A 13,258-nucleotide genomic window follows, 5' to 3' on the forward strand; every position below is an offset into this window, starting at 1 on the left:
TATCAAATGAAAAAGTTTGTACGCTGGTGTATGCTTGGAACCAAAAGATTTTGTAATCAATGGACTATTAAAATGCATAATCGATGAATTTTTGGCTCGTCTTAAAATATTAGAAACTGATACTTTTTGCCGCTGACCCTATGCGACGCATCCTTATTTTATGAATATCAAATGAAAAAGTTTGTACGCTGGTGTCTGCTTGGTACCAAAAGATTCTGTAATTAATGTACTGTTAAAATGTATAATCGATGAATTTTTGGCTCGTCTTAAAATATTAGAAATTGATACTTTTTTGTCGCTGACCCTATGAGACGCATCCTTATTATATGTATATTAAATGAAAAAGTTTGTACGCTGGTGTCTGCTTGGAACCAAAAGATTCTGTAATCAATGGACTATTAAAATGTATAATCGATGAATTTTTGGCTCGTCTTAAAATATTAAAAACTAATACTTTTTTGTCGCTGACCCTATGCGACGCATCCTTATTTTATGAATATCAAATGAAAAAGTTTGTACGCTGGTGTCTGCTTGGTACCAAAAGATTCTGTAATTAATGTACTGTTAAAATGTATAATCGATGAATTTTTGGCTCGTCTTAAAATATTAGAAATTGATACTTTTTTGTCGCTGACCCTATGCGACGCATCCATATTATATGTATATTAAATGAAAAAGTTTGTACGCTGGTGTCTGCTTGGTACCAAAAGATTCTGTAATTAATGTACTATTAAAATGTATAATCGATGAATTTTTGGCTCGTCTTAAAATATTAGAAACTGATACTTTTTTGCCGCTGACCCTATGCGACGCATCCTTATTTTATGAATATCAAATGAAAAAGTTTGTACGCTGGTGTCTGCTTGGTACCAAAAGATTCTGTAATTAATGTACTGTTAAAATGTATAATCGATGAATTTTTGGCTCGTATTAAAATATTAGAAACTGATACTTTTTTGCCGCTGACCCTATGCGACGCATCCTTATTTTATGAATATCAAATGAAAAAGTTTGTACGCTGGTGTCTGCTTGGTACCAAAAGATTCTGTAATTAATGTACTATTAAAATGTATAATCGATGAATTTTTGGCTCGTCTTAAAATATCAGAAATTAATACTTTTTTGCCGCTGATCCTATGCGACGCATCCTTATTTTATGTATATCAAATGAAAAAGTTTGTACGCTGGTGTATGCTTGGAACCAAAAGATTTTGTAATCAATGGACTATTAAAATGCATAATCGATGAATTTTTGGCTCGTCTTAAAATATTAGAAACTGATACTTTTTGCCGCTGATCCTATGCGACGCATCCTTATTTTATGAATATCAAATGAAAAAGTTTGTACGCTGGTGTCTGCTTGGTACCAAAAGATTCTGTAATTAATGTACTGTTAAAATGTATAATCGATGAATTTTTGGCTCGTCTTAAAATATTAGAAATTGATACTTTTTTGTCGCTGACCCTATGCGACGCATCCATATTATATGTATATTAAATGAAAAAGTTTGTACGCTGGTGTCTGCTTGGTACCAAAAGATTCTGTAATTAATGTACTGTTAAAATGTATAATCGATGAATTTTTGGCTCGTCTTAAAATATTAGAAATTGATACTTTTTTGTCGCTGACCCTATGAGACGCATCCTTATTATATGTATATTAAATGAAAAAGTTTGTACGCTGGTGTCTGCTTGGAACCAAAAGATTCTGTAATCAATGGACTATTAAAATGTATAATCGATGAATTTTTGGCTCGTCTTAAAATATTAAAAACTAATACTTTTTTGTCGCTGACCCTATGCGACGCATCCTTATTTTATGAATATCAAATGAAAAAGTTTGTACGCTGGTGTCTGCTTGGTACCAAAAGATTCTGTAATTAATGTACTATTAAAATGTATAATCGATGAATTTTTGGCTCGTCTTAAAATATTAGAAACTGATACTTTTTTGCCGCTGACCCTATGCGACGCATCCTTATTTTATGAATATCAAATGAAAAAGTTTGTACGCTGGTGTCTGCTTGGTACCAAAAGATTCTGTAATTAATGTACTGTTAAAATGTATAATCGATGAATTTTTGGCTCGTCTTAAAATATTAGAAATTGATACTTTTTTGTCGCTGACCCTATGAGACGCATCCTTATTATATGTATATGAAATGAAAAAGTTTGTACGCTGGTGTCTGCTTGGAACCAAAAGATTCTGTAATCAATGGACTATTAAAATGTATAATCGATGAATTTTTGGCTCGTCTTAAAATATTAAAAACTAATACTTTTTTGTCGCTGACCCTATGCGACGCATTCTTATTTTATGAATATCAAATGAAAAAGTTTGTACGCTGGTGTCTGCTTGGTACCAAAAGATTCTGTAATCAATGGACTATTAAAATGCATAATCGATGAATTTTTGGCTCATCTTAAAATATTAGAAACTGATACTTTTTTGCCGCTGACCCTATGCGACGCATCCTTATTTTATGAATATCAAATGAAAAAGTTTGTACGCTGGTGTCTGCTTGGTACCAAAAGATTCTGTAATTAATGTACTGTTAAAATGTATAATCGATGAATTTTTGGCTCGTCTTAAAATATTAAAAACTAATACTTTTTTGTCGCTGACCCTATGCGACGCATCCTTATTTTATGAATATCAAATGAAAAAGTTTGTACGCTGGTGTCTGCATGGTACCAAAAGATTCTGTAATTAATGTACTATTAAAATGTATAATCGATGAATTTTTGGCTCGTCTTAAAATATTAGAAACTGATACTTTTTTGCCGCTGACCCTATGCGACGCATCCTTATTTTATGAATATCAAATGAAAAAGTTTGTACGCTGGTGTCTGCTTGGTACCAAAAGATTCTGTAATCAATGGACTATTAAAATGTATAATCGATGAATTTTTGGCTCGTCTTAAAATATTAAAAACTAATACTTTTTTGTCGCTGACCCTATGCGACGCATCCTTATTTTATGTATATCAAATGAAAAAGTTTGTACGCTGGTGTATGCTTGGAACCAAAAGATTTTGTAATCAATGGACTATTAAAATGCATAATCGATGAATTTTTGGCTCGTCTTAAAATATTAGAAATTGATACTTTTTGTCGCTGACCCTATGCGACGCATCCTTATTTTATGTATATTAAATGAAAAAGTTTGTACGCTGGTGTCTGCTTGGTACCAAAAGATTCTGTAATTAATGTACTATTAAAATGTATAATCGATGAATTTTTGGCTCGTCTTAAAATATAAAAAACTAATACTTTTTTGTCGCTAATCCTATGCGACGCATCCTTATTATATGTATATTAAATGAAAAAGTTTGTACGCTGGTGTCTGCTTGGAACCAAAAGATTCTGTAATCAATGGACTATTAAAATGTATAATCGATGAATTTTTGGCTCGTCTTAAAATATTAGAAACTGATACTTTTTTGCCGCTGACCATATGCGACGCATCCTCATTTTATGAATACCAAATGAAAAAGTTTGTACGCTGGTGTCTGCTTGGAACCAAAAGATTCTGTAATCAATGGACTATTAAAGTGCATAATCGATGAATTTTTGGCTCGTCTTAAAATATTAGAAACTGATACTTTTTGCCGCTGACCCTATGCGACGCATACTTATTTTATGAATATCGAATGAAATAGTTTGTACGCTGGTGTCTGCTTGGAACCAAAAGATTCTGTAATCAATGGACTATTAAAATGTATAATCGATGAATTTTTGGCTCGTCTTAAAATATTAGAAACTGATTCTTTTTTGCCGCTGACCCTATGCGACGCATCATTATTTTATGAATATCAAATGAAAAAGTTTGTACGCTGGTGTCTGCTTGGTACCAAAAGATTCTGTAATTAATGTACTGTTAAAATGTATAATCGTTGAATTTTTGGCTCGTCTTAAAATATTAGAAATTGATACTTTTTGTCGCTGACCCTATGCGACGCATCCTTATTATATGTATATTAAATGAAAAAGTTTGTACGCTGGTGTCTGCTTGGTACCAAAAGATTCTGTAATTAATGTACTATTAAAATGTATAATCGATGAATTTTTGGCTCGTCTTAAAATATTAGAAACTGATACTTTTTTGCCGCTGACCCTATGCGACGCATCCTTATTTTATGAATATCAAATGAAAAAGTTTGTACGCTGGTGTCTGCTTGGAACCAAAAGATTCTGTAATTAATGTACTATTAAAATGTATAATCGATGAATTTTTGGCTCGTCTTAAAATATCAGAAATTAATACTTTTTTGCCGCTGATCCTATGCGACGCATCCTTATTTTATGTATATCAAATGAAAAAGTTTGTACGCTGGTGTATGCTTGGAACCAAAAGATTTTGTAATCAATGGACTATTAAAATGCATAATCGATGAATTTTTGGCTCGTCTTAAAATATTAGAAACTGATACTTTTTGCCGCTGACCCTATGCGACGCATCCTTATTTTATGAATATCAAATGAAAAAGTTTGTACGCTGGTGTCTGCTTGGAACCAAAAGATTCTGGAATCAATGGACTATTAAAATGCATAATCGATGAATTTTTGGCTCATCTTAAAATATTAGAAACTGATACTTTTTTGCCGCTGACCATATGCGACGCATCCTCATTTTATGAATACCAAATGAAAAAGTTTGTACGCTGGTGTCTGCTTGGAACCAAAAGATTCTGTAATCAATGGACTATTAAAATGCATAATCGATGAATTTTTGGCTCATCTTAAAATATTAGAAACTGATACTTTTTTGCCGCTGACCCTATGCGACGCATCCTTATTTTATGAATATCAAATGAAAAAGTTTGTACGCTGGTGTCTGCTTGGTACCAAAAGATTCTGTAATTAATGTACTGTTAAAATGTATAATCGATGAATTTTTGGCTCGTCTTAAAATCTTAGAAACTGATACTTTTTTGCCGCTGACCCTATGCGACGCATCCTTATTTTATGAATATCAAATGAAAAAGTTTGTACGCTGGTGTCTGCTTGGTACCAAAAGATTCTGTAATCAATGGACTATTAAAATGCATAATCGATGAATTTTTGGCTCATCTTAAAATATTAGAAACTGATACTTTTTTGCCGCTGACCCTATGCGACGCATCCTCATTTTATGAATACCAAATGAAAAAGTTTGTACGCTGGTGTCTGCTTGGAACCAAAAGATTCTGTAATCAATGGACTATTAAAATGCATAATCGATGAATTTTTGGCTCATTTTAAAATATGAGAAACTGATACTTTTTTGCCGCTGACCCTATGCGACGCATCCTTATTTTATGAATATCAAATGAAAAAGTTTGTACGCTGGTGTCTGCTTGGTACCAAAAGATTCTGTAATTAATGTACTGTTAAAATGTATAATCGATGAATTTTTGGCTCGTCTTAAAATATTAGAAATTGATACTTTTTTGTCGCTGACCCTATGCGACGCATCCATATTATATGTATATTAAATGAAAAAGTTTGTACGCTGGTGTCTGCTTGGTACCAAAAGATTCTGTAATTAATGTACTATTAAAATGTATAATCGATGAATTTTTGGCTCGTCTTAAAATATTAGAAACTGATACTTTTTTGCCGCTGACCCTATGCGACGCATCCTTATTTTATGAATATCAAATGAAAAAGTTTGTACGCTGGTGTCTGCTTGGTACCAAAAGATTCTGTAATTAATGTACTGTTAAAATGTATAATCGATGAATTTTTGGCTCTTCTTAAAATATTAGAAATTGATACTTTTTTGTCGCTGACCCTATGAGACGCATCCTTATTATATGTATATTAAATGAAAAAGTTTGTACGCTGGTGTCTGCTTGGAACCAAAAGATTCTGTAATCAATGGACTATTAAAATGTATAATCGATGAATTTTTGGCTCGTCTTAAAATATTAAAAACTAATACTTTTTTGTCGCTGACCCTATGCGACGCATCATTATTTTATGAATATCAAATGAAAAAGTTTGTACGCTGGTGTCTGCTTGGTACCAAAAGATTCTGTAATTAATGTACTATTAAAATGTATAATCGATGAATTTTTGGCTCGTCTTAAAATATTAGAAACTGATACTTTTTTGCCGCTGACCCTATGCGACGCATCCTTATTATAGGTATATTGAATGAAAAAGTTTGTACGCTGGTGTCTGCTTGGAACCAAAAGATTCTGTAATCAATGGACTATTAAAATGTATAATCGATGAATTTTTGGCTCGTCTTAAAATATTAGAAACTGATACTTTTTTGCCGCTGACTCTATGCGACGCATCCTTATTATATGTATATTAAATGAAAAAGTTTGTACGCTGGTGTCTGCTTGGTACCAAAAGATTCTATAATTAATGTACTATTAAAATGTATAATCGATGAATTTTTGGCTCGTCTTAAAATATTAGAAACTGATACTTTTTTGCCGCTGACCCTATGCGACGCATCCTTATTTTATGAATATCAAATGAAAAAGTTTGTACGCTGGTGTCTGCTTGGTACCAAAAGATTCTGTAATTAATGTACTGTTAAAATGTATAATCGATGAATTTTTGGCTCGTCTTAAAATATTAGAAATTGATACTTTTTTGTCGCTGACCCTATGCGACGCATCCTTATTATATGTATATTAAATGAAAAAGTTTGTACGCTGGTGTCTGCTTGGTACCAAAAGATTCTGTAATTAATGTACTATTAAAATGTATAATCGATGAATTTTTGGCTCGTCTTAAAATATTAGAATCTGATACTTTTTTGCCGCTGACCCTATGCGACGCATCCTTATTTTATGAATATCAAATGAAAAAGTTTGTACGCTGGTTTCTGCTTGGTACCAAAAGATTCTGTATTCAATGGACTATTAAAATGCATAATCGATGAATTTTTTGCTCGTCTTAAAATATTAGAAACTGATACTTTTTTGCCGCTGACCCTATGCGACGCATCCTTATTTTATGTATATCAAATGAAAAAGTTTGTACGCTGGTGTCTGCTTGGAACCAATAGATTCTGTAATCAATGGACTATTAAAATGCATAATCGATGAATTTTTGGCTCGTCTTAAAATATTAGAAACTGATACTTTTTTGCCGCTGACCCTATGCGACGCATCCTTATTTTATGAATATCAAATGAAAAAGTTTGTACGCTGGTGTCTGCTTGGTACCAAAAGATTCTGTAATTAATGTACTATTAAAATGTATAATCGATGAATTTTTGGCTCGTCTTAAAATATTAGAAATTGATACTTTTTTGTCGCTGACCCTATGCGACGCATCCTTATTATATGTATATTAAATGAAAAAGTTTGTACGCTGGTGTCTGCTTGGAACCAAAAGATTCTGTATTCAATGGACTATTGAAATGTATAATCGATGAATTTTTGGCTCGTCTTAAAATATTAAAAACTAATACTTTTTTGTCGCTGACCCTATGCGACGCATCCTTATTTTATGAATATCAAATGAAAAAGTTTGTACGCTGGTGTCTGCTTGGTACCAAAAGATTCTGTAATCAATGTACTATTAAAATGTATAATCGATGAATTTTTGGCTCGTCTTAAAATATTAGAAACTAATACTTTTTTGTTGCGAGCGCTTGTGTTGTTCTAGTGTATATTAAATAAAAGAATTCGTACGCTGGTATCTGCTTGGTACCATTATATTCTGCAAACAATATTCTATCGAAATATATAAGCGATGAACTCTTGGCTCACCTTAAAATATTAAAATTCGGTATATTGTTGCTGCGGACCCTATATTGCGCATACATAAATTATATATATTAAATAAAAGAATTTGTAGGCTCGTATCTGTTTGGTATAAAAATAATCTTTTTACAATATACTATCGAAATATACAAACGATGAATTTTTGGTTTCTCTAAATATAGTAATATACGTAATAAAAAAATGCGCACCATAGGGTCCGCGGCGACATAGTGTCGACTTTTAATATTTTAAGAAGATTCAAAAATTTATCTCTTGTATATTTCGATAGTACATTGTTTGCAGAATATTTTCGTACCATGCACACATCAGCGTACAAATTCTGTTATTAAATATATATAATATAAGAATGCGTCGCCTAGGGTTCGCGGCGACATAGTGTGGACTTTTAATATTTTAAGACGAGCCAAAAATTTATCTCTTGTATATTTCGATGGTATATTGTTTGCAGAATATTTTGGTACCAAGCAGACACCAGCGTACAAATTCTTTTATTTAATATACATAATATAAGAATGCGCCGCATAGGAACCGCTTTCATATTTAAAGTCATGATTTTGGTGTAATGTTTATTAGTATATGTTCCCCGAGAGACGAAATCAATCACAACTGAGACTCGAAAGTGTACTGGAAATATAAACACTGTTTTGTGTGCGATAACGAATGTTTAAAATTTTTAATATTATATAATGACCTTTATTTATCTTGTTTATGTTATAAAGATTTAATAGTTAAAAATATAAAGACTTATGAGCGGTGCCTTAAAAGAAAAAGTCAAGACATTAATCTATTGATAAATGAAAACTAATTTATATAACGAGAACCAGATAGACTTTAGGTATGTACATTAATTTAAGTACATAATTTTTATGCATATCCATTTGATAACTTATAACCGAGATATTTTTATCATATATATAACTAAAACATATACGAGATATTTTTATCATATATATAACTAACACATATACGAGATATTTTTATCATATATATAACTAACACACATTACACATTTTTAACATTTACAGAACGAAAAGAAACGACAAATATAATTTCTAGAGCTTCCTCACGTTAAGAGAATATATATTTTTCATGGTTCTAATAAATGTTTATAAGAGCTACGCAAATTTAATTATCTGCTTTTTATCGTTTAACATTACATCAGATCTGCGAAGAAGAGATATTTTTATTGATAAGAAAAATGATTAATTTTAAAATTTCCGCACCGGGAAGAATTGTTTTAGCCGGAGAGCACTCGGCGATGTATGGAAAATATTTTTTTGCGACCAGCTTAAATCGTCGTACGAATCTCGAATTCTACGAATTACCTGATGAGCCAAGAACCGTTCAGATAGAATTCCCTGATATTGATCTAGAGTTGAATATACCTTTAGAAACAATTGAAAGCTATTTTACTAATCCAGATTTAGCAAACATTCATTCAAATTCAATCAGTTTGCTGCAATATGTAAAATACTTTATCAGTATAAATGGTATGTGGAAAACATACAGGCAGAGATTTAGCTTACTAATATTCTTTCACTTGTTTTATTCTATCGCTAAAGATGAGGATCTCAAGAGAAGACCTTTTCGCGTACGCGTGTCCACGGAATTACCCATCTGCGGAGGTCTCGGCAGTTCGATATCGTTCGCGGTATGTCTCGCAGCGTGCTTTGTTCATTGGAAGCAGCTACAGACTGGTGATCATTTGAGATTTAATGATCAAGAATTAAATGAAATTGAAAATTACACTACATTCTGCGAGTATAATATGCTAGAGTATACATTTGTATCGGTCGATAGTAAAGTTTGCACATACGGCCAAATGACAAAATGTCAACGTACGAGTTACATAAATTATTCTATGCAGACCATGGATTTCAAAGAAATGATGATTCTACTGATCAATTCAAATATTGTCCAGAGTAAGAACGCACGAGCGAAAGAAATGGCAGAGCTGCTATTTAAAAATTCCAAGTTTGATTCTATATTAAATACATTAAACGTACTAGCAGTAGCAATATATGATAATCTCAATTCAATTAATAATACCATCGAAAATCCCAATGAACTTCAAGAGTTTTATTACATTGATTTACGGGTATCTTTTTCATTTTTATTTAACAGTAATATTACCTTATTATATGCTTTATTTTTTGCTCTTGCTGCGTTAACAAGATTGTCCAGTACAACATAATTATCTGCTAGAAACTAACATTTTATAATTAACATTTTTCATGTTTTGCAGGCACACATTATGCAGAATCAACAATTCTTACAAGAAAATAATTTGTCGAATTGGACATTTGATAATATTTGCTCGATTGCAAACATGCATGGATTTGCCGGCAAGCTTGCAGGTTTTGGAGGTGGATATTTATATATTCTGATACCACCAAACGCTACAGACGAAAGAATCATAAATATTTCGAATTATTTAATAAATGAGGGTTACATTATCACAGTTACCAGTATTAATTGTGAGGGAGTGAGAATTGATTAATGGACAAGCCGATAAATAGAATTAGTAAGAAATTAGCAGACTTACTGATTTTTCATTATTATTAAATGTACTTTTTTGTGTTTTTAATATATAATTATAGCGTTTGTAACAACATAATCTTGGAAATAATACGATGAATAACATATAATGTAGTTTAAATAATCTAAATATAGATGCAATAAAGAAACACACACATGTACAATAACAAAATAATTCATCGTCAAATCGATAAATAAAATTGTAATAATTTTCTATTATATTTAATTACTTTTATAAGAGAGCTATTTATATTTTTAATTTATATATTTAAGAAGAAAAAATTAATTTATTGTAAAATTCTTATTTTGCATAAAAAATGGTTCATTTTTAAATTTAATTAAATTCCTAAATTTTAATTTTTTTGTTAAGAACAACATAAGCCCTTTTTTCCTACATTACGTCTATTTATTTTGAAAATCTTAGCTCTATCAAATAAATATTATTATTTTCTCATATGTGGTTATCTTATCAAATTTGTTTACTTTTTTCTGATCCTTATATAAGCTTATATATATTTTTGTATGCCAATCTGTTTCTCATTGTCGAAAAATCGTGCAATTCGTGCGTCATGAACGTTCGCGACTGACGATCGATCATCGCATAAGCAAGAGCCTGACCTACCCTTAACGATATATCAGCATAGAATACGTACCGCAGAGGGATGTACGCATGCTCGACGTGTCGCTCCTTCCCTTCAGGAACTGCATCGTGTAGGGATAATGCATTACGAGTGACACTGCGGCGGGCAAATGCAGCTCGCGTGGACTCGCCATCCTGTCGGTGCTTTTTGCACGTAATCCAGAGGAACTGAGGAGAAGGACGTTTACATGTTTTACGCAAAAATGAGGGAAAATGTAAGTAAATATATATAAAACATTCATATATATATGAAAATTTATACAAAATGTTTATCAAATTCTTGCGATAGGTGTTGCATAGTGAATAGGCAAGCATTCTAGTTACGAAACTCGAAATGGGATTAAAAGGGGAAAATTATAACTTCTCATTTTTATAAGGGATAATTAATTTTGTATATACAGAGTATATATAAACGATTATAAACATAATTTTTTTTTACAGGATAGAACTGCACTATGTTTCTTATTGATACTTGCGCTATGTACGAGAGTGTATTCGACGAATGCCAAACACATAATCACCAAGAGAAATTATAGCGACCAAAGTGTAAGAGGCTATCTGGCGGAGGTAAGGCGATTATAAAAGAGAAAACTTTACGATTTTATATGTTATAACAAAATTGTCTACTTGTTGTGATTTTGTGCAAACGAGCAATCGAATAAGAGAGAAATAGCAAAGAAAGAGGGCAAGAAAATCCCTTGCAAACACTTAGACAACTCTATATTATATATTAAACGAAATTTTATTTCTCTCGATTTAATAAAAATTAAGTTAAAAAATATATAAAAAATTCTATTAACTTATATACTATGACATGTTGCAAATATTGATCATATGTGTATATAGATAATAGAAATGTTTTTATCATTAAATTAACAATTTTATATAATTTACGAATTATATTACTCAAAAGAAAGTGAACTGATTAAAAGTTATACTTGATAGCTATAACATTAATTAAGAAAATTATGTAGATTTTATTAATAGTCCAAATTTAGATTTAGATTGAAGGAGAGATTAAAGCTTCTTACACAACGAGCTTTCGACGTTTCAGAGGACCTGTTGGTGGAACGAGGTGTGTAAGGAAGAGTTTCACAGTAAGTTCCGATGCCGTTGTCCGAGATGGTCTTATTGCCGTGCACCAGGAAGATATTACGACGCGCACTGCAGCATGACACGCACAGGCTACATATGGACCCAACCGGAAACATCGTTGAGCCTCGAAATCGAGAATAAGTAAACGGCGCTGTGGAAAGCCAAACCTGGAAAAAAACAGGTGAATTAAAAATCTCTTTAAGAATTTATAATAAGTTGCATACACAAATTTTTTTTATAATTAAAAGTAATATTTTTACGAGTTTTTTCCAATTTATTTTTGTCCTACATATTTCTTATTTGCATTGAAAATAATTCGAAAACCATTCAGTTCATTACGTGCGTTATGTACATTTTAAAATTAATTTTAAAATACAATTATTCTTTTATCAGAGTATTATGTATTAGCCTTAATTATCAACAAAATCTCATCAATATTCTCTTTCATTATTATTCTTATTAATAATCTTTAATTACATTACATTCTCTTATTTTTGTATCCCTTTTAATTAAATGTTCAATATTTAATTATATTGGAAATAGAAGAAAAGATATTATCAAAATATTTTTGAATCAATTTCTTACTTTTAATTATTTAATTTTACAAAAATGAATTGTCTTTAATTAACATTAACTCGTCCATTTTTTATAGGTATGGCATTGCAAAGAAAATCAAATTTTTCTCATGTAAAATCAAAATCGGCAATTGTTAGAGTTTCCGCTGATTGTTTACTCCCCGGATTAAAGATATGATGTGATTGTTCAAAATGTAATTTTCTATTAGCAACTTTATTTGCGGAGAAAATGGAAACATTACATAACATATTCAGAGAATGGTGTTCGAAAGACTCGAGAGCAATATAATTTGTATCAGCACATCGATGAACACGCTGCCAAGAATTTATAATTATTGCGTTATATATTATATAAGCTCGTTGTAATTAATAAAGTTCTGATGAAGTAATTTGTGACTCTGACTCATCAAATGTAATACAGATTTATTTGACGTTTTTTTTATACTATGTAGAATTATATATATAGTTGTCTCTCTCATGCAATATATAATTTATACAAAAATATATAAAATTTATAGTTGACAAAAATGTGACTAAAATTTTCAATTATGTGACAAATCGTCATCTTGAAAAATAATATCAAAATTGATTACTATATCAATCATCTAATTTTCGCTTAGCGGATAGCATCGACGCATGTGCGTGTCTGTATTAAACATTGCCATACTTTACC

General features: G+C 31.2%; 2 protein-coding genes across 2 annotated transcripts; both read left to right on the forward strand.

The window, feature by feature from the left end:
* Positions 1-8,935: 8,935 nt before the first annotated feature.
* On the forward strand, positions 8,936-10,237 carry LOC145946197 (mevalonate kinase-like). Its single transcript, XM_083055721.1, has 2 exons — positions 8,936-9,835; positions 9,983-10,237. The coding sequence occupies exons 1-2, from the start codon at positions 8,936-8,938 to the stop codon at positions 10,235-10,237; spliced, it is 1,155 nt and encodes a 384-aa protein (XP_082911847.1).
* A 755-nt stretch (positions 10,238-10,992) lies between these two features.
* Positions 10,993-13,001, forward strand: LOC145946090 (uncharacterized). The gene is made up of 4 exons (XM_083055491.1): positions 10,993-11,130; positions 11,357-11,482; positions 11,970-12,191; positions 12,663-13,001. The coding sequence occupies exons 1-3, from the start codon at positions 11,104-11,106 to the stop codon at positions 12,153-12,155; spliced, it is 339 nt and encodes a 112-aa protein (XP_082911617.1). The 5' UTR covers positions 10,993-11,103; the 3' UTR covers positions 12,156-12,191; positions 12,663-13,001.
* Positions 13,002-13,258: the final 257 nt, after the last annotated feature.

This window comes from Prenolepis imparis, unplaced genomic scaffold (assembly GCF_030444845.1).
Source record: "Prenolepis imparis isolate NDT839.2.m4 unplaced genomic scaffold, iyPreImpa1.0 SCAF_15, whole genome shotgun sequence".
In the NCBI taxonomy this organism is placed as follows: Eukaryota; Metazoa; Arthropoda; class Insecta; order Hymenoptera; family Formicidae; genus Prenolepis; species Prenolepis imparis.

Coding starts and splice junctions, on each gene's coding strand:
- LOC145946197 (XM_083055721.1), top strand. CDS start 8,936: ATGATTAATTTTAAAATTTCCGCACCGGGAAGAATTGTTTTAGCCGGA. Junction 9,836..9,982: donor TTTATTACATTGATTTACGG/GTATCTTTTTCA, acceptor CATGTTTTGCAG/GCACACATTATGCAGAATCA.
- LOC145946090 (XM_083055491.1), top strand. CDS start 11,104: ATGTTTTACGCAAAAATGAGGGAAAAT. Junction 11,131..11,356: donor ACGCAAAAATGAGGGAAAAT/GTAAGTAAATAT, acceptor TTTTTTTTACAG/GATAGAACTGCACTATGTTT. Junction 11,483..11,969: donor TAAGAGGCTATCTGGCGGAG/GTAAGGCGATTA, acceptor TCGACGTTTCAG/AGGACCTGTTGGTGGAACGA.